The sequence below is a fragment of the Cetorhinus maximus genome, chromosome 11 (genome assembly GCF_964194155.1).
Source record: "Cetorhinus maximus chromosome 11, sCetMax3.hap1.1, whole genome shotgun sequence".
Taxonomy (NCBI): domain Eukaryota; kingdom Metazoa; phylum Chordata; class Chondrichthyes; order Lamniformes; family Cetorhinidae; genus Cetorhinus; species Cetorhinus maximus.
In genome coordinates, this window is record NC_135889.1 from 64,635,786 (window position 1) to 64,657,516 (window position 21,731).

General features: G+C 44.9%; 1 protein-coding gene across 14 annotated transcripts in view; it reads left to right on the forward strand.

Annotated features, from left to right (window-relative positions):
* The window catches only part of myo3b (myosin IIIB), a 655,750-nt gene that overhangs the window by 39,049 nt on the left and 594,970 nt on the right, over positions 1 to 21,731 (forward strand). For all 14 annotated transcript variants that reach the window (XR_013577968.1, XR_013577969.1, XM_078552132.1 and 11 more), the window contains exons 2-3: positions 8,725 to 8,908; positions 12,632 to 12,766. Coding sequence is in view for 12 of the 14 variants with exons in the window: in XM_078552132.1 (XP_078408258.1) it covers positions 8,762 to 8,908; positions 12,632 to 12,766 (282 nt within the window). In the remaining 2 variants the exon portion in view is untranslated. The remainder of the gene's footprint in view (positions 1 to 8,724; positions 8,909 to 12,631; positions 12,767 to 21,731) is intronic.

Sequence of the window (21,731 nt, forward strand, 5' to 3'; positions counted from 1 at the left end):
TTGATCTAATAGAGAGGAACATAACGAGAGGCTGAAATTAGTTTTGACAAGATTTCAGTCAGTAGGACTTACAGTAAATGCAGACAAGTGCTTGCTGGGCCAGACAGAGCTAACGTTCATGGGGCATCAACTCACGAGTGGTGGAATCAAACAATCAAACAATCAAAGACAATATAGAAGCAATAGCAGGGGCACTTGAACCACAAAATACCAGCGAATTGAGAAGTTTTCTGGAACTGTTGTGCGAGGTATATCCCAAACTTTGCTACCTTGGCTGATCTATTGAGGAAGTTGACCAGAAAGAATGAATGGTTCAGATTTGATGAAGAACAGAAAACTGCCTTCACAGCTTTGAAGAACTGTTTGACAAGTGCTCGAAATCTGGGATACTGTGATCCAAATGCACCAACGAAAATCATAGCAGATGCTGGTCCAGTAGGACTGGGAACGGTGCTGTTGCAATTGCATGCTGAAGGCCACATTTTCTGTGAGCAGATCTCTGACAGATATGGAGAGGAGACATTCTCAGAAAGAGGCCCTAGGATTGGTGTGGGCATGTGAAATATTCCATGCATCAGTGTTTGGCATTGAATGTGAATTAGTGATGGATCACAGGCCATTAGAGATTTATTCTTCCAGATACAAACCATATTCCAGAATTGAAAGATGGGTTTTGAGACTCCAGCTGTATAAGTACAAGGTGGTTCACATTGCTGGCAAGATGAAAATCGCTGACCCATTGTCACGACTATTGAAGGTGGATCAAACACACGGATGCTCACTAGAGTAGGAAGCTGAATTGTTCATGGTTTCTGGAGTTCATGCTACACCCAGAGCAATGCCCACTAGAGAGATTAGAAGAGAGTCAGACAATAGTCCAGAATTGGATGACATCAGACAGTGAATCCAAGCTGGAAACTGGGAAAATTTTCCATTCAGGGTGTACATCGCTATACGCGATGTGCATAATGGGGAAGTGTGTATTCGAGGGCAGCAGTCTTGTACTTATATTTGGTGCTAAGCAGAACTTACAAACCAAAGCATGGTGGTCAGGGATGGAGAAAGATGTGAAGCAGTTTGTCAAAACATGTCAACTTGTCAGCAGACCCAATCCACCAGAACCCGTACGCAGCACACTGTTACCAGCTAAACCCTAGGAGAATGTGGCAGTTGACTTCTTGGGACCACTTCCATCAGGAGAGTTCATACTAGTGGTAATTGACTACTGAAACCATTCATTTCTATTAGTATGTTGTGATGAAGTCTACAACAGCAGTGAAAACAGTGTCTGCATTGACTGAAATATTTACCAGAATCACAGGATTGTTCTAATGCAGAAGGAGGCCATTCGGCCTATCATGTCTGCACCGGCCCTCTGAGCAATTCACTTAGTACCATTCTCCTGCCTTCTTACAATAATCCTGCATATTCTTCCTCTTCAAATAACAGCCTAATTCCCTTTTGGACCATGCAAGGCATGGCCTTACCAGCCACTTTGCATTCAGACATTGGGCTGCAACTCATTTCACAGACTGCAGGTTGCATGCAGGTCACGGGCATTCATCACCACAGAGTGACACCTAAATGGCCACAGACAAATGGGGAAGTGGAATGACAAAACCAGCCCTTAGAGAAATGGATGAGGATTGCTCAGGCTGTTGGGATTTGAACTCTATACTCAACTCCAGAGTTAAAAATTCTTGTCAGGAAATAATTTTATTGGTTAAAAGGACAAACACTAATTTTGAATGCAAACTAACATTGTTTATTGGGCAACAAAGAATAATACTTAACATTCCAATAGTCGAGGCATAGCACGATATATTGTCTTTCCTGCGGATCCCAGGATGTCTGGGGTCTTCTCTTCTTGGTCTCTAGGACCGAGTCTCTTGCTCTCAAAATCTAAGATTTTATCTTTACTCAAGCTAATTCTAACATATATTACAAAACCCTTTTTGTAGCTTTTAAGACTTCTAATTTCCCAGTCTATCTATTTCACAGCTATTTACTGAATTCTCTTGTGCTCTTACTCTCTTCCCTCTCCTAGTCTACAATTGCTATAGGGTGCTGAAGGCAGCTTTCACTTTCCTCTTAAATCATCTACCTCTGGTCCTAATACTGAATTCTAATACTGGTTTCTCAAGGGCAACTAGGGATGGGCAATAAATGCTGGCCTAGCTAGCGATGCCCACATCCCATTATTGAATTAAAAACAATGCTGATTTGATGCCAGTTGTGCCATTCTGGAGCTTAACCCTCCAGCTAACACCCTTTCTTAACCTCACATTACTGAACGCACATTCAGCAGCAGGAAGGGCATTACCCCCCAGCCGCCGCTCTGCCCCCCACCACCACCCTGCTATTTAAAGGGATCATCTACTCCTTTCAGGTTAGTTGTTTGACTTTTACTGACACCAGCTGCGATTGTAGAAGTGTTTGGTGGCTTACAGTTGCTAATGACTAAAGGGAGCATTCTGAGTATGTGCTGAAGGTCTTTGTCCTCACTTCAAGAATTCAGCACAAACCTCTTGCTCCCAGCAATGGATGCAATAGTTTGATCCCCCTTGGCTCCTACAGCATGATGGGATAATGAGCAGTGGTGTAACAGAATAGGAAAAGCTGACGGAAAATGATAGAGGAAGAAACAAGCTCTCAGCAGGAGGCCATATCCACCCAGAGTATTCGGGGAGAAATTCTCTTGACCTGAACCTCAGTGGGGAACAGTGTGCCAGACCCTCTCTGTTTCACTTGAGGAGGTGTTTGCTGAAATCTGCTACCAGTTGCAGCCACAGCTGCAGCTTCAGAACAGGGTGAGGATGGCATTGCTAGCGGCTGTGGAGTTCCTATGGCCATGATCTTGTATGAGCCTGGTTCCTTCCTAACTGGAGTATGCAATATTTGAAATATCTTCCAGTTAGCCATTCACTGTTGCATGAGGGAGGTCACTGAGGCTCTGCATTCCAAGAGAGCTGAATCCCTTTCATTCTCTCTTGCTAGAGAGAAGCAAGAGGACCAAGCATGTGATTTCGTAGAGATTGAAGACTCCCCCATGGTGCAGGGTGCCATTGACTACATGCACATTGCTTTTGCGGGTGCTGAATGTCAACTGAGATGTACAGCAAGGGATTCCACTCCCTCAACATCCAATTGGTGTGTGATTATATACAGCACATCGTGCAGTTCAGAGCTTGGTATCCTGGCAGTGGTCATGATGCCTTGACCTGCAGCAGCCCACTGTACCATCTGTATTTGAATGACCACGGAAATCCAGAGATGACCTGGTTCATTACAATGGTGCGCAATGCATGGACCACATGGATAGCATTCATCTAATGAATCATGATGCTGCATGAAATATCATAGAACAGACCATTGAGCTGTTCAAGCAATTTTTCTGCTGCCTGGACTTCTCTGGAGGAGTCCTGCAGTACTCTCCAGAGTGTGTCGATATTCATCCTGATCTGCTTTCTCCTGCACAACCTTGCCATTGTGAGGCATAATCTTTACCACCAGGTATTGGGTGAACAGCTGAGGAGAAAGGGAGGAGTTAATTAACACCGTGCTGTCCACGATTGACTCGTCTGACTATGGAACCAAGGAATGCAGCCCCAAATCCTGATTCATCAACAGTCCCACTCCTTAGCCTCCCTCACATCATCCTCTTAACTACAATGCTAAAATAAAGGTCAGCACAAAATGAACGTTCCAACCAAATTTTTAAATCAAATCATGCCATATTGCATACATGAGTCAACTAATCATCCTGTGCATTTCCTTTAATGCTTGTCTTCAATGTGCCTTTGCTATCCTAGTGCATCTATGCAGTGCTACCCCAATTGCTACAGCTTGGCTGGTGCAAGACTGCTGATTTTCACTGTGGGAGACTTTGGTTGGCCTTGCAGGAGGAGCTCTGGTTCTAGGAGGCCCAGTTTTCGACTGCACCACCTTGAGTGACAACAGTCTGGGCTGACTAGCTGACAGGCAATGGTGAGGGCACTGGGGGAGTAATGTGGTGGGAAGACACATGCCATCATCCTGAGAGAGGACAGCAGGTTCATATTCCACTGTGCCACAGCCACTTCTACTGGGCCAGAGTCTCAGTAACCCGAGCAATGTGTTGGAGGACAGACTGTGGACTGCTGTGACCCCCTGGGAGCCTCTTTCAACACTGGTTTCAGCAGTTCTGATAGCAACAAACTGAGCGTGACTTCAGTCTGAGCTTCCACTGCAGCATTCAGATGTTGGGTGGTTTGTGCTTGTGCTGCAATGGAAACAGAAACATTGGCTATTTGATGCTACATCATACAAGTGTTCTCATGGAGTTGGCCACTACTTCCACACTGGAAAGGATGAGCTTCAAGCTTTGCGCAAACGTTAGTATTGGACTCCTTCATGCTTGTTGACTTTGGCAGGCATGTTAGAAGACATGGTCAATGTCCCAAGCATTTGCGTACATGCCTATCAGTAAGGCAAGCCATCAAAGTGCTCATCTGACTCCTCTGCAACAGATCTTGGGTGTGGTCTAATTTTCCAGGGAGCTGGCACCTGCACTACCCCTGTCCCCTGCCTTGGCTGTAGTTCAGTCATACCTGGTCTCAGTTTACGTGCTGCCTGCATTGAAAGTAAATGGCACGGACTAATCACTAATGATCCCCACTCCTGTTTTCAGGTGTTAGCAATATTTTGTAGCTTTTGTACTGGGACAGCTGTGGCTGTGCAAGTACCACTGTCCTGAAGTTCTATGCAATTTGGCTCTTCAAATTTCCTCAGGGAACATGTAAAAGATTAGTCTGTTAGCTGTGTAATAGTTTCCAAGGAATTTTTTTACAACCACCTTGTCCCTTCATTTTACCATATGGCTGCTGCTACTTCTCATCAACATGACTAACATTTGTCCTGAAAATTCTCATGACTCTAACCTAATATTACATTGTCAGAAAGTTGTGCAGAAAGCTGGCACTGTGTCCTCAGAAACTGAGATCGTATTTATCTTGGTAATGTTGATGCAGAAACCGTTTCCAGTGCCCTGTCACTTGCCCATTCAGTGACTGTTAAGTGATGAGAAGCAGTGACTGCTGTGTGCTTGCAACATTCTAGAGCCTTGGTGAGTTTTTGTGCTTCTTGTAACTAATAGACACTGCTCTCACGCTGCGTTGGTGGTGGATGGGATGCCAATCAAGCTTTGTCTTGGATGGTGTCGAGCTTCTTGAGTGTTGTTGGAGCTGTACTTATCCAGGCAAGTGGAGAACGTTCCATCACTCTGACCTGTGCCTTGTGGATGGTGGATAGGCTTTGGGGAGTCAGGAGGTGAGTTACTCGCTGCAGAATTCCCACTGAGAGCAATGGAAAATTCCTCTTCTGCCCCTTCTTCTTAGGCAGTCCCTTGGGATTCCACTCTGGTTCAATGGATTCTGTGATGGCTTTTTAAGTCCAGTGAGCTATCAGCAGAGTCTGCCAGATGTGCCAGGTGCTCGAAGGGCCAGTAGATGAGTTGTTTGGAAGTGTATGCCTGCTCTTGGATGTCTCATTTAATATGTGTTCTGACGACGTCTTTTGATGTGTTTGGTGCCTTCTTGAATTAACCATCTCCGTTTTGGTCAGCCATAGGTTAGGGCTTCCATCAGATGGCAGGGATGTCTGACCTCCTCAGGAATGCTTTGAGGATATCCCCTAAAGAGTCTCTGTTGTTCTCCTGGGATTCTCCTGCTGCAATTAGATTCTGAGTAGAGCAATTGCAACGGGACTCTGGCATCAGACATACAAAAGAAACATCCTACCGAGTGGAGCTGGTTCTGAGTGATTAACACCTAAATGCTGGGCAGGTTGGATTGGGACAGGATGCTGCTGTTAAGCACATTTCTTGCTACTGGGTTTGGAAAATTTTGTGACGGCTCTGCTGTTGGTACTTCTCCAGCATTTTGAAGGGCCTGCTGTGTGTTGTCCAAACCTCTGAAGCATGTAGGGGCGCGGGGATCATTGCTGCCCGGTAAACCATGACCTGAGTCAGATTTGAGACCCTGGTCCTCGATACTCTTTTCGTCAGTAGGCCGAAGGCTCGGCTGGCACATTTGAGGTGTTGATGAATTTCATTGACTGTCTGCCTTCATCAACAGAAAGCTCCCAAATATGGAAAATAGACGTTGGTTTTCCTTGTGTTTAGTGAAAGGTTCATTATTTTCATTTGCTTTGGAGGAGGAGTTGACAATGACCTGGAGCTCAGTTTATCTACATCATCATCTACATACAGGAGCTCAATGACCGCAGTTGGAGTGATTTTGGCTTTGGATTGAAGAGGGCATATGTTGAATAGTTTCTCATCTGCACAGTGGTTGGTGCTGCAATGCACAACTATCGGAGAGGCAATAAACATAGAGGAAAAAACCTCACGCCAGTTGAGGAAAACAACAATGGAAAGTTCCTCTTCTACCCCAAAAGACAATTGGTTCCTGGGGTGAGAGGGATGCCCTTTGATGAGAGGCTGAGCAAATAGGGCCTGTACTCTCTATTTTAGGAGAATGAGAGATGACCTCTTTTATAGCATATAAGATTTTGAAGGGGCTTGACAGGATAGACAGAGAGTTTGTTTCCCCTGGTTGGTGAATCTAGAACACAAGGGCACAGACTCAAGATGAGTTGATTATTTAGGATTGAGATGAGAGGTTTCTTCACTCAAAGGGTTGTGAAGTTTTGGAATTCTCTACTTCAGAGGGTTGCGGATGCTCCACCATTGAATATATTTAAGGATGAGAGATTTCTGGGGTCTCGTGGAATCGAGGGATATGGGAGCAGGTGGGAAAATGGGATTGAGTTCAAAGACCAGCCTTTATTGTATTGAATGATTAGAACAGGCTCAACAGCCGTATGGTCTACTCCTGCTCTTATTTCTTACGTTCTTTTGATCCCCCACTGCAGAAAATAGTTTCTCTCAATTACGGACAGGTGAGAGATGATAAGGATTGTTCCCTTTTTTTCCACCTCACGACTGACTGAAACGGTGTGTGTTCTTTTAAAAAAAAAAAAGTATTTTAACCCTGAGTGCTGCAACAGCCAGGTACAGACAAATGACAGGTTTTCTCATATTTAAATGTATTGCTCAATACCTGAAAATATAGGTGTGTTCACACACATACTCATTGTGATTACGAAAGTAGCATGCGTTTAGGTCTTAGAATTTCAAGAGCTCTCTGTTGCTCTTGCCTTTCAGTCAAGGTGCAATAGTGAAACCCTGGTACAATTCCTCGGGTAGAGGGTTCAAGGCCAACCCGGGTCTCTGCCTACTGGTGTTTCTTAGGTCTTTTCCCTTTGCTGGTCTATATGTTTTATCTGTCTGCTTAGAATATGCCTTATTAAATCATCTTATCAGTAACCTAGTTTCTGTCATGTGACCAGACCATTTCTTTCCGTTGCCCTTCATAAATAGTTTTTGATGATTAGGCCGTTGCCAGACAATGGAAACCACATTCCATTTTGATAAAATAGAGCATTTCACGCCCATTCTCTGGATTTCAGGTTTGGAGTTGAAGTCTGCAGCAGTATTGTGAAACCAGCCATTTTAATTAGTTGGAGAAATGCAGCCATTACCACAGGAAGGGTCATTCTCATTTTATTGACTTGGTCGAGACTTGTTCAAACATGAAGTTTTGCTCAGGGGTCTTGCAGTTCCATGTGTATTGGCAGGAAAGAAAAGGTTACCTGACCTCTCAAGTCTATTTGGCTTTACAGGAAAATGTCCATTTCAGGTTGATATTTAAGTTCATTTTTGTAGTTCATGTCTTTGTATTGCCTATTGAATCCTTTATCATTTTAAACACCTTTTATTTCAGATTTTGCACATGTGCAGTATTTTGCTTTTGAATTTGAAATATTCATGATGTTGACATTCATAGATTGAACTTCTAGAACTGTTATTTTTAATTGTGAATTATAGAATACTGCATCATCTTTTAAACTTAGGACAGAATTTTATGGCTGGTTTGCAAAGATTCCCCGAGTGGCCTTCCTGCTGTCAGCCCCTGACCTTTCCTCAATCTTATGAGGGGTGGGCAAGACTTAGGGCCAATTAATGGCCACTTAAGGACTGCCTCCCACCTGACTTCAATTTTGAGGCTGGTGGAAGGAGATCAGGGATGGGAGACTGTGGGTGGTGGGGAAGCCTGGCAAATCATCCTGCTTGGGTGGTCTTGGATAGGAAAGTCTGGTTGGGTGGGGCCTGCCTCACTGGTCCCATTCTACATCGGGCACAATCCACCCCCATCCCGTCCCAGGTGCTCCCTCCCCTCCTGGCCTTTCCATCAAGACCCTAAGCACTCTCTTCTCTCATTCCCCACCCTCCAACCAGGGCCTTCCCTCCCATCCCTGCCTCAAGACCTTGACACTTACCTCCATTCTGGCTCTGGGACTTAAAATGTGATTAGATTGGCCAGCAGCCCTTTGAAGTGGGATGCCCTCCTGAATGAGGGGTGAAAATCTCGCCTCCAGCCAGTTAATGCTCCTCAGTATCAAATGGCTGTGGGGAAGCCTGCATCTTTGAGGATGTGATCTCTGCTGACTCTTCAGGTGGTGGGGCGAGGAACCCTGCCATCCATAAAATTCTGCCCTTAGTCACATTGGAAAGTTTATTTTGTTTCTAATGGTCAGATCTCAGAAAAATGTACAAATAGGTCACAGCAACTTTAATTCTTACCTGAGATATTTTCTGAGATAATACTTTGTTTTATTTTCCAGGAAATTGTTTTATGGTAGCTTCTTGCACAATACCAACATGATTGGCCTTGAGACGTTGGAAGATCCCACAGATACCTGGGAAATAATAGAGACAATTGGAAAAGGAACCTATGGAAAAGTCTACAAAGTTTCTAATAAGAAGGATGGTAGCCAAGCTGCTGTCAAAGTGTTGGACACTATCAGTGTTAGTAATTAGAATTTTTTGTTATTTTGTTCATAACTTGAATTCTTTCTGGTATTGAGAGATACTCCTTTTGAATTATATCTTGTAAACATTCCTTCATCATCCTTCTAGACCTGCCTGCAGCCTTTGACATGGTTGACCACACCATCCTCCTCCAACACCTCTCCACTGTCAACTAGCTGGGTGGGACAGCAATCATGTGGTTCTATTCTTAACTATCTAATTGTAGCCAGAGAATTACTTGCGATGGCTTCTCGTCCTGCTCCTGCATTGTTACCTCTGGTGATCCCCAAGGATCTGTCCCTTGTCTCCTCCAATTTCTCATATACATGCTGCCCTTGCGACATGATCAAAAAATACAAAGTTAGTTTTCACTTTTTTTATTCATTCACGGGATGTGGGCTTCCCTGGCTGGGCCAGCATTTATTGCCCATCCTTAGTTGCCCTTGAGTAGACGGTGGTGCTGCTGTAGTCCACATGGTGTAGGTACACCCACAATGCTGTTAGGAAGGGAGTTCCAGGATTTCAACTCCTCCAATGTTGCCAAATTATCAGATTGCTTATATCTGACATCCAGTATCGCATGAGCAGTAATTTCCTCTAATTAAATATTGGAAAGACTAAAGCCATTGTTTTCAGTTCCCACTCCAATTCCTAGCTACTGACTCCGCCCCTCTCCCTGGCAACAGTTCAATTAAGCCAGTCTGCCTGCAACTTTGGTGTCACATTTTATTCTGAGGTGAGCTTCCAACCTCATATTCACGTCATCACTAAGACCCCCTATTTCCAGCTCTGTAACATCACTTGTGCTTGCCCCTGTCATGGCTTATCTGCTGAAACCCTTATTCATGGCTTAATTACCTCTAGAATCGACTATTCCAATAAACTCTTGGCTGGTCACCCACATTCCATCCACCTTAAACTGGAAGTCATCCAAAACTGTGCCTATGTCTTAATTGACAACAAGTTCCTTTCCCCTATCATCCCTGTGACCGTCACCCGTGCTGATCTACATTGGCTCCCAGCAAGCAATGTTTTGATTTTAAAATTCTCATGCTTGTTTTCAAAAGTCTCCATGGCCATGCTCCTCCCTTTGCAATCACTTCCAACCCCACAACCTTCCGAGATATCTGCGCTTCTCTAATTCTGGCCTCTGGTGCGTTCCCAATCGTAATTGCTCCAGCATTGGTGACTGTGCCTTCAGTTGCCTAGACCCCAAGCTCTGGAATACCCTCCCAACATCTCTCACCCCTTTTACGGCACTTCTTAAATACTATCTATTTAACCAAGCTTTTGGTCATCAGACCTAATATCTCCTTACATGGTTTGGTGCCATATTTTGTTTTATAATGCTTCTGCAAAGCACCTTGGGATGTTTTATTACATTAAAGGTCCTTATATAAATTGTTTAACTGAGACTTTTTTTAAAGCACATAATTTAGTTAATGGTATTGCTAGACTTGAACTTCTGCGCGTAAGTACACTTGTAGCAGCATGAATGAATGTAGCGCTCATGCCCTGGTATTGTGCTCCCAATCCAAATAGGAGTTTTGAATTGACAAAATATTAATCAACTTGAAACCTGAATTCCATTCTTCTCTGAATAACAATAACTTAAAGACCCTATAGTGCGTATAAAGTAATAGAATGTCTCAAGGCATTCACAGGAGCATTATAAAACAAAATATGACATTGCGCCACAGAAAGATATTAGGTCAGATGATAAAACCTTGGTCAAAGAGGTAAGTTTTAAAGAGTGTCTTAAAGGAGCATTCATGTGAAACCTAACACTGCTTTTGGATGATGTTGCCAGGTGGCAGCATGTAGGGGGTCAAAGATAGGTCTTGGGTGACACCAGATATTGGTGTGGGAGCAAGAAGAGGAATAGCAAGTTTATAATTATAAATGTATCAAATTTATGCATCAGCACAACAGGTGTACTGGTGTGGTGGCACAGAACACCTCTGCAGCCTGACCCACCTCATATTCCTCTGCAAATATTCTTCTTCCACCAAAAAACACAAATACAGCATTTCTTATGCAGAAGCCTGTTATCACCGTTATTATAGATGTCGGTGAGTACCTACAACACAATAATTACAATGGGGATGAATTTTTTCAAGGACTCTCCTGCTTGTCTATCATAACATCAGTGAACAAGCTGCAGAAACCCTGCAAAAGTGGCAAAAGTGCGGGGTTTTTTTTTCCAGGCTTTCTCTGGCTCTTTTGGTGATGTATGGCAGATGAAGGAAAAACTGCTGCAAAAATTCACCCCAAATGTATCTTTGATCACATCAGTGTTGAAAATGCTCATAGTAACCTTCAGGTACACATGTAAATTCACTTTAGCATATCTCTGGACCTAGCAACCTTTGACATGCACCTTTTAATATGCAGAAGCTTGGTTCAGAGCTTTGTGGCCACAAACGTTAGAATAATGGACTGGATTTTCATGGAATTGGGGAGACCCTGTGGATCTTTAAAAATGGTGGATGGGAACCAATTCTGGGATTCCTGCCTCCATTCCCGCTGCCCCCAATTTTTGCTAGCACGAAAAGTTTCGTTATGCCTGCTTGGCTGAAAGTCCAGATTTCCATTAGTTTGTTGAAACGGGTTCACACAACAAGGGAACAATTACTTGATTGGCATTTTCTTTCTCAGATCTGTTTTGTCAATGGCTCAATATTTGTTTACACAAGATAAAGTGGTGTCAAGTGTCAATACTTTCTGCTATTGATACTTTAAAGGTCTGGTTGATTGACACTTTTATAGGGTTGTAGTAACCGCGGTTTTTTAAGAATGTCATGAATGACCTTTTTTTAGCTTTTCCACACGTGCCATTGTTACTATACTGCTTGTACACTGGGCGTATGAGGAGCCATTGGAGGTGGGTGGAGGGCATGAGATGGCATGGATGGGACATGGGAAGTGGCTGGGGGAGCTGAGGGGATGTGAAGGGTGAGACTAGAGGGCCTAATATTGAACAAAACATGGAAAAAGTCCCAGAGCACAAAGGTGGACCTAAGCCAGCTGCCTCTGCACTCGGCAGCCCTGTGGCCACCTCTGAACTGTTTCTGGGATTGGTGGGCCTGACGCCAGCATGCTCGCCTGCGTGTCGTGTGTGTCCCTCCCTCCTCCTCCTCCTCCTCTCTCCACCCCCCCCCCCCCCCCCCCCCCCCCCAAACCACAAAGAATATAACTTGCACTTTCTGAGACATTTTTTCCTGAGGCATGCGTGTCGAGCCAGGAAATTTCCCAACTCCTGCTACCCGCCTCTAACATAAAAATCTAGCCCAATGTGTTCCTACCAAATATAACATCATGGCAATTGCATACTGATATTATAAGAAAACAACCACTTGTTACAGGTGGCACCTTCCTGCATTCATGTGAACCGAAAATAGGCATGGTGCAAAATATGCGTGCATATTCAGCGTGACTAGTTTCTGCCCTGTTTCCAAATTGTTAGCATCCACTTTATACACAAAAATCAGCTTTTATTATTGATGAGCAAATAAAGTCTTCTGTAATAGGGGAAAAAGAAATGTCATCTCTCCTGTGTCAAAGAAAGTTTAAAGTAGTAATCAATCCCAGGACTGAACATATGTTGTGAGCCTACTGCTACTATTACTTCACATTCTTTCTTGCAATAGGGATTTTATCCAGAGTGTTTATTATCCTAATTTGTTTCAGTGTATTCATTTGTTTCTATCGTTTCCTCAGGTTGTTGATGAAGAAATTGAAGCAGAATATAGCATCCTGCAGTCACTATCAAATCATCCGAATGTTGTTAAATTCTATGGAATGTTCTACAAAGCAGATTTGAAATCTGGTGGTCACCTCTGGTTAGTTCTAGAGGTAAGGAGCCCATTGATTTAGAAGGACTAACATATATGACCATTTAAAAAAAAAAGCAACAAAGAAACTTGTAAAGATATAAAGTTTAAAATCGTTGTTGGTGATATTGGCCAGGTTAAATTTAATCAGTTAAAATAGTGGACAGAGAAATGTTATGACCTTTGAACTTTCCTCCACTGATATTGGCAACAGGCTATGTGTTTGCATTATTAGTTAAAGGAGTGGTACATGTTGAAAAGATGTTGTATTTTCCTCTTCCAGCAGTAATAAGACCAACAAACCATTGTGTTTCTCCACTAATAAATACACAGTCATACAAGCTAAATAATATAACCAAGAACACAATATAGTATCCCACATTGGAACAGGAGTAGGCCATTTAATCCTTTGAGCCTGATCTGCTATTAATTATGATCATGGCCGAACTGTGACCTAACTCCACTGCTCCTGTTCTTTAATAGAGGGGTTCTTGACATAGGTGGAATTTTCCGCTCCCGATTGCAGCGAATTGCATTTCCAGGTGATATCAATCCAGGACGCAGTTGTCCCCTCCCCCTGGCAGTGGCATTTCCCGCCATAAAACGTTGAGAACTTTAATGAAATGCAAATGCATTAAAATTTTGTGACCGCACACCAGAATCATTTCCACCCCCCCCCACAACATCATATTTAATTCCCACGTTGGCGTGACTTCAGAACGGTGTGTTTCACGACTGCCTTTAAAAGGCGTGCATCTGGTGAGCTGAACTTCGAAGGGAACTCAGAGGTGAGTGCACACAACCTTGCGCACGATTGCCTGTAGAACATCAAGGAAGAGGCGCCGTGCATTCATTGAAGGGCACAGGCAAGACGCTTTTTCCTGGCTGGTGCCGGGGCAAGGGTTCCAGTGCAGGTGGGGCCAGGGGGTGCAAGGCAGCACTGACTGATGGAAGTACACAAGCGCATCCTGGGTGTGTGGAGGGTGGGTTGGGGGAGGGTGAGGAAAGTGGCTACGCACTTGGGAAAGCTTGTCAAAAGTGAGCATTCTTCCGCAGCTGAGACTGTTTACCAGCAGCTCCATTGACATGCTTGGAGTTGGGCCTCTGAAGCATTTCTGCCCACTCAGTATTATTTAAATGGTTATAGATTGGGAAATAAAAACAAAAAACTACTGCGGATTGGGAAATGTTGATGTACAAAGGGACCTGGGTGTCCTTGTATACCAATCGCTGAAAGCAAGCATGTAGGTGCAGCAAGCAGTTAAGGCAGCAAATGGTATGTTGGCCTTTATTGTGAGAGGACTTAAGTACAGGAGCAAGGATGTCTTACTGCAGCTGTACAGAGCCTTGGTGAGACCACGCCTGGAGGGCGTTTTGGTCTCCTTACCTAAGAAAGGATATACTTGCCATAGAGGGCGTGCAGCGAAGATTCACCAGACTGATTCCTGGGATGGCAGGATTGTTATATGAGGAGAGATTGGACCAACTCGGCCTGTATTCACTGGGGTTTAGAGGAATGAGAGGGGATCTTATTTAAACATATACAATTCTGATAGGGCTGGACAGACTGGATGCAGGGATGATGTTTCCTCTGGCTGGGGGTCTAGAACAAGGGGTCACAATGTCAGGATACAGGGTAAACCATTTAGGACTGAGATGAGGAGAAACTTCTTCACCTCAGAGGGTGGTGAACCTGTGGAATTCTCTACCACAGAAGGCTGTGGAGGCCAAGTCACTGAATGTATTTAAGAAGGAAATAGATTTCTAGACTCTAAAGTTGTCAAGGTTATGGGGAGAGAGTGGGAGTATGTCATTGAGATAGAGGATCAGTCATGATCATACTGAATGGCGGAGCAGGCTCGAAGGGCTGAATGACCTCCTTCTGCCCCTATTTTCTATGTTTCTATGTTTAAAGCAATGCAAAAGCAAGAATGTGCCACTAAATGCTCCAGAACTTTTCACCCCTCGGGTGCAGATTGCAAATTAATGAGTTTTAGGGGGCTGCAGTACAATTGGACAACTGGGCAAGTTGTAGAATCCGCTTGAGAAAGGTGGTCATGGAACAGTCACTGATTGAGGCGTCCAGAGCCTCTTGCAATGTATTTATTCAGGTTTGGACCAGTAACCCTCATGGTTCAAGCTAACAGCGCAGCCTTGCAGTGCAGGTTAGGATAATTCCCGCTCCTGAGCTGAGAGCACAGCATACAGTCGAATGGCCAAAGCTGCTGTCAATTGGTCAAATAGAGTGGGGTGGAGGTGGGTGATGTTTTGGACAGTCATGAAGCGCACTAAACACTGGCCATCCAAGTGGTGGCCAGCACTCTCCAGCATGCATGAAGGGACCATGAGACGCAGCTGGACTGGGTACTTAACCAAGAGTGGTCCTTAGGAGACACATGCTAACCCTCGAGTCTCTCTCTTTGGTACTGCAGGAGGAGAACATCAGGATCATGGAGCTGGTGATTTAGCTGTATGCCTCTTGGCTTACAGGAAGCAGAAAAGAAGGAGAAGATTGCAATGGAGGCACCTAGTTCAGCAAAGGGAGGAGCACCACCCTCAAGATGAAGAGGTGGCAGGGCCTCTTCTGGACACAGCTGAAGATCCATAGCGAGCTGACGCTTGTGGGCGCCTCATTAGACCCAGGGCCTATAGACTGCCATGGTCATTGCTGCAGATGAGCGAAAAGCAGTGCTGCTGAAGACTGCACATTTCTAGGGAGCTATATGCCACTTTCTGCAAGATTTGGCGCCAGTGGTAGTGAAAGTGACCATGGTGCTCCATTTTTACACCTGTGGCTTTTTCCAGGGTTCCACAGGTGTCCTGCGCAGGATCTTGTAAACCTCCACCCACAAGTGCATCCAGGTGGTCACGGATGCCATCTTCGCAAAGGCACAGAACTTTGTGTGCATTTCGACTGGGATCAGGCTGGTTCACCACAGCTGCAGAGTGCATTCGACTGCACTCGTTCCACTTAAATCTCCGTGGCAACAAGCAGTCTGGTATGTCAGCCACAAAGTCTTCCACTCGAATGTTCAGCTGGCCTTTGACCACAACAAATGCATCATGCAGGTCTGTACATGATACCCCAGAAGTGTCCATGACTCCTACAATCTCAGCAGGTCCATTGTCCAGGATCCACAGAGGCTGCAGGGTTGGCTCCTCAGGGACTCAGGCTACCTGTAGAGGACGTGGCTGATGACGCCAGTGTGGCGGCCTCAGACTGCAGCAGAGAGCTGGTATACCAAGGCTTATGGCACAATCTGAACTGTGGTGGAGCGCACGATTGGCATCTTGAAAATAAGGTTCTGGTGCCTTGACAGGTCTGGTGGAGCACTCCAGTACAGTCCCCAGAGGGTGTCACGCATCCTTGTAGCTTGCTGCATGCTACACAAGCTGGTGCTGCAACGGGGGAGGACTTGGCTGAGGAGGAGTTGGAAGAACTGCACATCTCCTCTTATGAGGAAGACATCGAAGGGGTTGAGGATGATGAGGTCCTGGAAGGTGAGGATGCCGGTGAAGAGGTCATCGCACTGACCAGATGGGGCAGGCATGCTCGTGAATCCCTCATAGCCGTAAGATTCGTGAAGGATGATGATGAGATGCAATGGGCACACTCCTGACATCCTCAAATAGCATCTGCGAACATCTGACACCTGTCTAGCTGAGGGCAGCTCGCTTGCGCTCTGTGAACAGGGTCATATCATAGAGATACAGCGGTGATACTTTAAATGCACCTGATCCTTTGGCAGCCTTCATCACCTGTCCCCTTCAGGACTACACAGTCACTGGGCACAGATGCTGAGGAGATGGGAGGCCAGCTCCACTTCAAAGGTGCTGAGAGCACACACAAAAAAAATCACAGAACCCTGTGGTGCCTGCCCACAACATTCTGGCAGCAATGATGAGCCAAATTGAGGTGCAGGCATCACTGATGTATCAAGTGACTGTGAAGCTGGACATTCACTTTGCAATGTGTAATCTTCAGAGCATAGGGAAGAGACCCTAGACTGAGACACTTGCCTTTATCTTGTGCAGGAACCAAGGTTTCACATTTGAGTGACACTAACACTGCTCATCATAATAAGGAATCATTCTTGGGAGTTTATTTACAATAGTGAACATTATGTACAAGTGATTAATGCCCATGCTGTGCAACTACATCTTCTTAACCTTCCTAACCATGCCGCTACATCTTGGTGCTCTCTTGACATTCATCCACAGTGGAGGTGGAGGTAGCCTGCTGACTGCTGTGCTCTGCCTGTGATGACCTTGCCGGGTGTCCTCTGGAGGGCAGTGACCTGGAGGCCCTGGCCTGCTTCTGGGGGCTATGTGGTGTGGCAGTGGCACCCTCCTTGTCCTGTGGAGCTGGAGTTGCAGGGGTCACTGGAAGAGGGGATTTAGATGGGCTGGACACTCCTGGAGTCACCTGGGTGGATGGCCCCAGGATATGCACCTGCTCATCCTCCTTCCTATGGGTGCCTGAGGGCCCCTGGCTGACTCCTTGAGGTGAAAGGACGGCTGGAATGACCTTCAGATGCTCTGTCCACCCCCTCTCCCACTTTGATACTGATGGATGCCAGCAAGTGCCTCGGAGATAGAGTGCAGCTCCTGCAGCAATGCAGGACCAATGTTCTGGATCATGGTCTCCATGGTGGCCGCCATCCTACCAAAGTTGACCTTGGTGCATTGGCATGCCGGTGCTATCACCTCAGACTGAAGGTGGACGGACTCCTTCATTGTGCCTTGCAATCTAAAGAGTGTAGCAGGCATCCCTTCCTGATGTTCCTGAACTTGTCTTTGCAGCTCCAGCAACTGAGTTGAACCAAGTCCAGAGGCTCATCATCTGACTCGGACTGAGCAGATTCCTGGCTTCTAGCTGTCCTCCGAGTGCTAGCACCCTTGGATTTCCCTGCCTCCGCCTGCTGTGGATCAGACAGTGTGATGTGCACACCAGGTTCTGACCCCGAGGCTCACTTAGAACTAAGTCCGACCAAGGTGTGCGTCTCTGGGCTGCTGGAGGGTGTGGGTGAGCTCTGTGATGGATCTTCCATTGGTGTATCTGTGGATTCCTCTTCAGAGGTGTCCTTGGGCCTGGAGTCAAAGACCGGGCTCGTGGCCGCCCTCAGCTGCTTCCTGGATGTGCCTGCAAGAGAAAAGAGATAATTAGTGCATGGCAGGGAACTGTGAAACAGGAGACATCACTCTCGGCATGGTTGTCTGATGGACATAACAGTACAGAATCCTCACTTGGTTCAGCACAGCCGACCTCACTGTCTGCACAGGAATGATCCACATCCTCGCCAGCCAGCTGAATGGCTCTATTTTTGAAGGCCGTGAGGACCTTCAGCTTGGGTATGCCTTCCCCGGTCTGGGACGTCTTCCTCTTTGTTGTGGGCTAGCTTATCCTGAATGGAAACAGATGGAGAGAGTGTAAGCATGTTTCCTGCCAGGTGAAAAGGATGTCTTGCATGTGTGGAGTGTGAGTGTGAGTGGTTCCATGGATGGCATGAGGACAAGATGGGCAGGGCAGATGAGTGTTTGAGATCTGGAGTGTTTTCCGTGCATACGTTATTAATGAGACAGGACACGCCGGAAAGCAGACGATATGGCGCAAAAACCCACCATTGCAGCCGGTAGGAAAATCATCGTTTTTCATATCCACCACCGCACCTGGTGCAATTCAGGGAAAATTCCGCCCTATGTTGCTTCAGAGGTACTCCTGCAGGTGTTACAAAGATTTAATGTACCCCCTCTAACACAACTAATGTTTTATACCAAAAAAATACTTGTACATGGATACAAAAAACAAACATTGCATGTCCCTGTATTTCATCCTTGGTAATTGAAAGTCTGTAATTTGGATGGTTTTAAAGGTCCATTGGTTGGTACTTGTGTGCAAATTACACACTGCAGCTGAGGCACATCCCCATTTCCAGGACAAGCAAAACATCAGTTCAAGTAGCTGCCTTCATATTTCCTTAATTTTTCAGGTTAATTGCAGTTTTGTGTTTTTTGTTCACACCTCCACTTCCTCTTTGTTCTTCAGTCCTTTCAATTGAACTTGATAAAGACAGTTTTCTCTTATTGCTCTGTGGTTTTTGTTGTTTTGAAGCTGATAGGGATAAATCTTTAATGTGACTATCTGGTATTTACTTTTTTTGTGTGTATTTGATTTCTCCTGTTCTTTGCAATTTATCTTAGCCCTGTTACACCTTGCACAAAGAGAGAATACATTACATAATCTGAGAATGTGTTAATATTTGCACTTTTCACATGTAACAAAGAAACACCAAATAGGAATGACATAAATGCCAGCCTTGTTCTCATTTAATAATCAAAACTTATTAAAAATACCCCAGCCATTACCCGAATGGTGAGCAAAGCATAATACTCCAGACTCAAATGGACAGGCATATCATCAGATACCTCACAGGGATAAACAAAGCACCATTTACCCTAGGTAGGTGAATCATAGAATGATTAAAGCACAGGAGGAGGCCAAGCAGCCAATTGTATTCACGCCAGCTCTCTGGAAGAACAACTCACCTAGTCCCAACACCTCACTTCTCTGTAGCCCTGATATTTTTTTCGCTTCAGATAATTATCCAATTGTCTTTTGAAGGCCTTCATTGAACCTATCTCCACCACACACACACTCTCAGCAGAACATTCCAGATCCTAACTACATGCTGTGTGGGGGAAAAATAGTTTTTTCCTCGTGTCACTGTTGCTTGTGTTGTTAGTCACCTTAAATCGGTATCCTCTGGTTCTTGAGCCTTCCACCAACAGGAACTGTTTCTCCCTTTCTGCTCTGTCCAGATCCGTCATGCTTTTGAAAATCTCAATCAAATTTCCTCTTGACCTTCACTTCTCCAGAGAGAAAAGCCTCAGCTTCTCCAATCTACCCACATAGCTGAAGTTTGTCATCTCTGAAACCATTCTCGTGAATCTTTTCAGCACCCCCTCTAATGCCTATATACCCTTCCTCAAGTGTAATGCCCAGAATTGGGGACAATGCTCCAATTGAGACCAAACCAGTGTTTTAGGTGGGTTTGTAATATCTTCCTTACTCTTGTACTCTACACTTCCATATGTAAAGCCCTGGATCCCATATCCTTTAATAATGGATTTCTCAACAGGCCTACCACCTTCAATGATATGTGCACATATACTCCCAGGTCCCTCTGCTACTCCACCCACTTTAGAATTGTACCCTTTTTTTTAATGGCCTCTCCTCACTCTTCCTACCAAAATGAATCACTTCCCTGTATGAAATTTCATCAGTTGTCCGCCCATTCCAACAGCACATCTATGTCACCTTGAAATTTATCACTGTCTTCCTCATGGTTCCCAATATTTCCAAGTTTGTGTCATCCACAAATTTTGAAATTGTACCCTGCACACCCAAGTGTAGGTAATTAATATAGGTCAAGAAAATCAGTTGTCTTAGAACCAACCCTGGGGAACTCCAATATATACTTTCCTCCAGTCCGATAAACAACCGTTCATAGCTACACTGTTTCCTGTCACTCAGCTAACTTCAAATCCATTTACTCCATGGCTTTGAATTTGCTGACAAGCTTGTTATGCGGCAGCCCAAGTACATCACATTAACCGCGTGACCCTCATCAACCCTCTTTATTACCTCACCGAAAAACTGAAGCAAGTTAGCTAAACATGATTTGCACTTAATGTGGGGAGGTGGTGGCGTAGTGGTATTGTACTGGACTGGAAATGCAGAGATCCAGCGTAAAGCTCTGGGGACCTGGGCTCAAATCCCACCACAGCAGATGGCGGAATTTGAATTCAATAAATATCTGGAATTAAAAGTCTCATTGTCAATTGTCATAAAAACCCATCTGGTTCACTAATGCCCTTTAGGGAAGGAAATCTGTCCTCACCAGGTCTGGCCTAAATGTGACTCCAGGCCCACAGCAATGCGGTTGACTCTTTAAAAAAAAATGCCCTCTGAACATGGGCAATTAGGGTGGGGCAATAAATGTTGGCCTAGCAAGTGATGCCCACATCCCATGAATGAATAAAAAAAAAATCATGCTGGCTTTCCTTAATTAACCTGCATTTGACAAGTGACACTTAATATGGAGTCATTATGCAGCAGAGGAGGACATTCAACCCTTGATTCCTGTAGCTCTGCAGGTTTAGTTCTTTCAAGTGCCCATCCACTGAAGTTGACCCTCCCTCAATTAATTATTTTAACTTTAGATTGTTCCTTGTCCTTTTCACAGCTAAGCTAAACCTTATGACACTATGATCACTATCCCCTAAATGCTCCCCTACTCACACTTGATCCACTTGACCCATGTCATTCCCCAGGACCAGACCCAGCAACACCTTGCCTTGTTGGAGCAGAAATAAAGGGCTGGATCTTCACGGAGTTAAAGACTCTACAGACCTTCAAAAATGGTGGGCTGATGCAGATCCAGAAGTCTCGCCCCCGTTTCAGACAGATCCAGATTTTTGCCGTAGGATGAAGAGGGTGGGCCATGATTCACATTGGCGGGAAACCGAAACTTTGCCGGGCCATTTGAACTTGGCTTAGTGCTGAGCTCAGACAAACTCCATTTTGGCTGTTGCAAGGGCCTTAACCCACATTACAGGAGTCATGAAGTCAACACTCTTGAAGGGTGGGATGAGGTCTAAGTGTCATGATCTGAAGTTCTTTTTAAATTCCTTGCTCTTCAAACATGGAAAAAAAAACAGGCTGAAACTGTCAGTGAGTTTTTAAAAAAAAAAACCCTCTGCTGGTCTGCTTTGATTAACAGGCCATCTGGTATAGGTTAGAAGAAAAAAAACATCGTCTGGCCATGCAGTTTCAATAGGAGTCATTGTTAACATTTCCCCAAAGGCTATTATTATATTATGAATGCTTGGCTTAGTTTCAAAAGCAGAAATTATATCAGCAAGACATCCTGAGTTCACAGTATGATTGACAGTTTAAAGGGACTATTAAAAGGATAAGCTGTGTT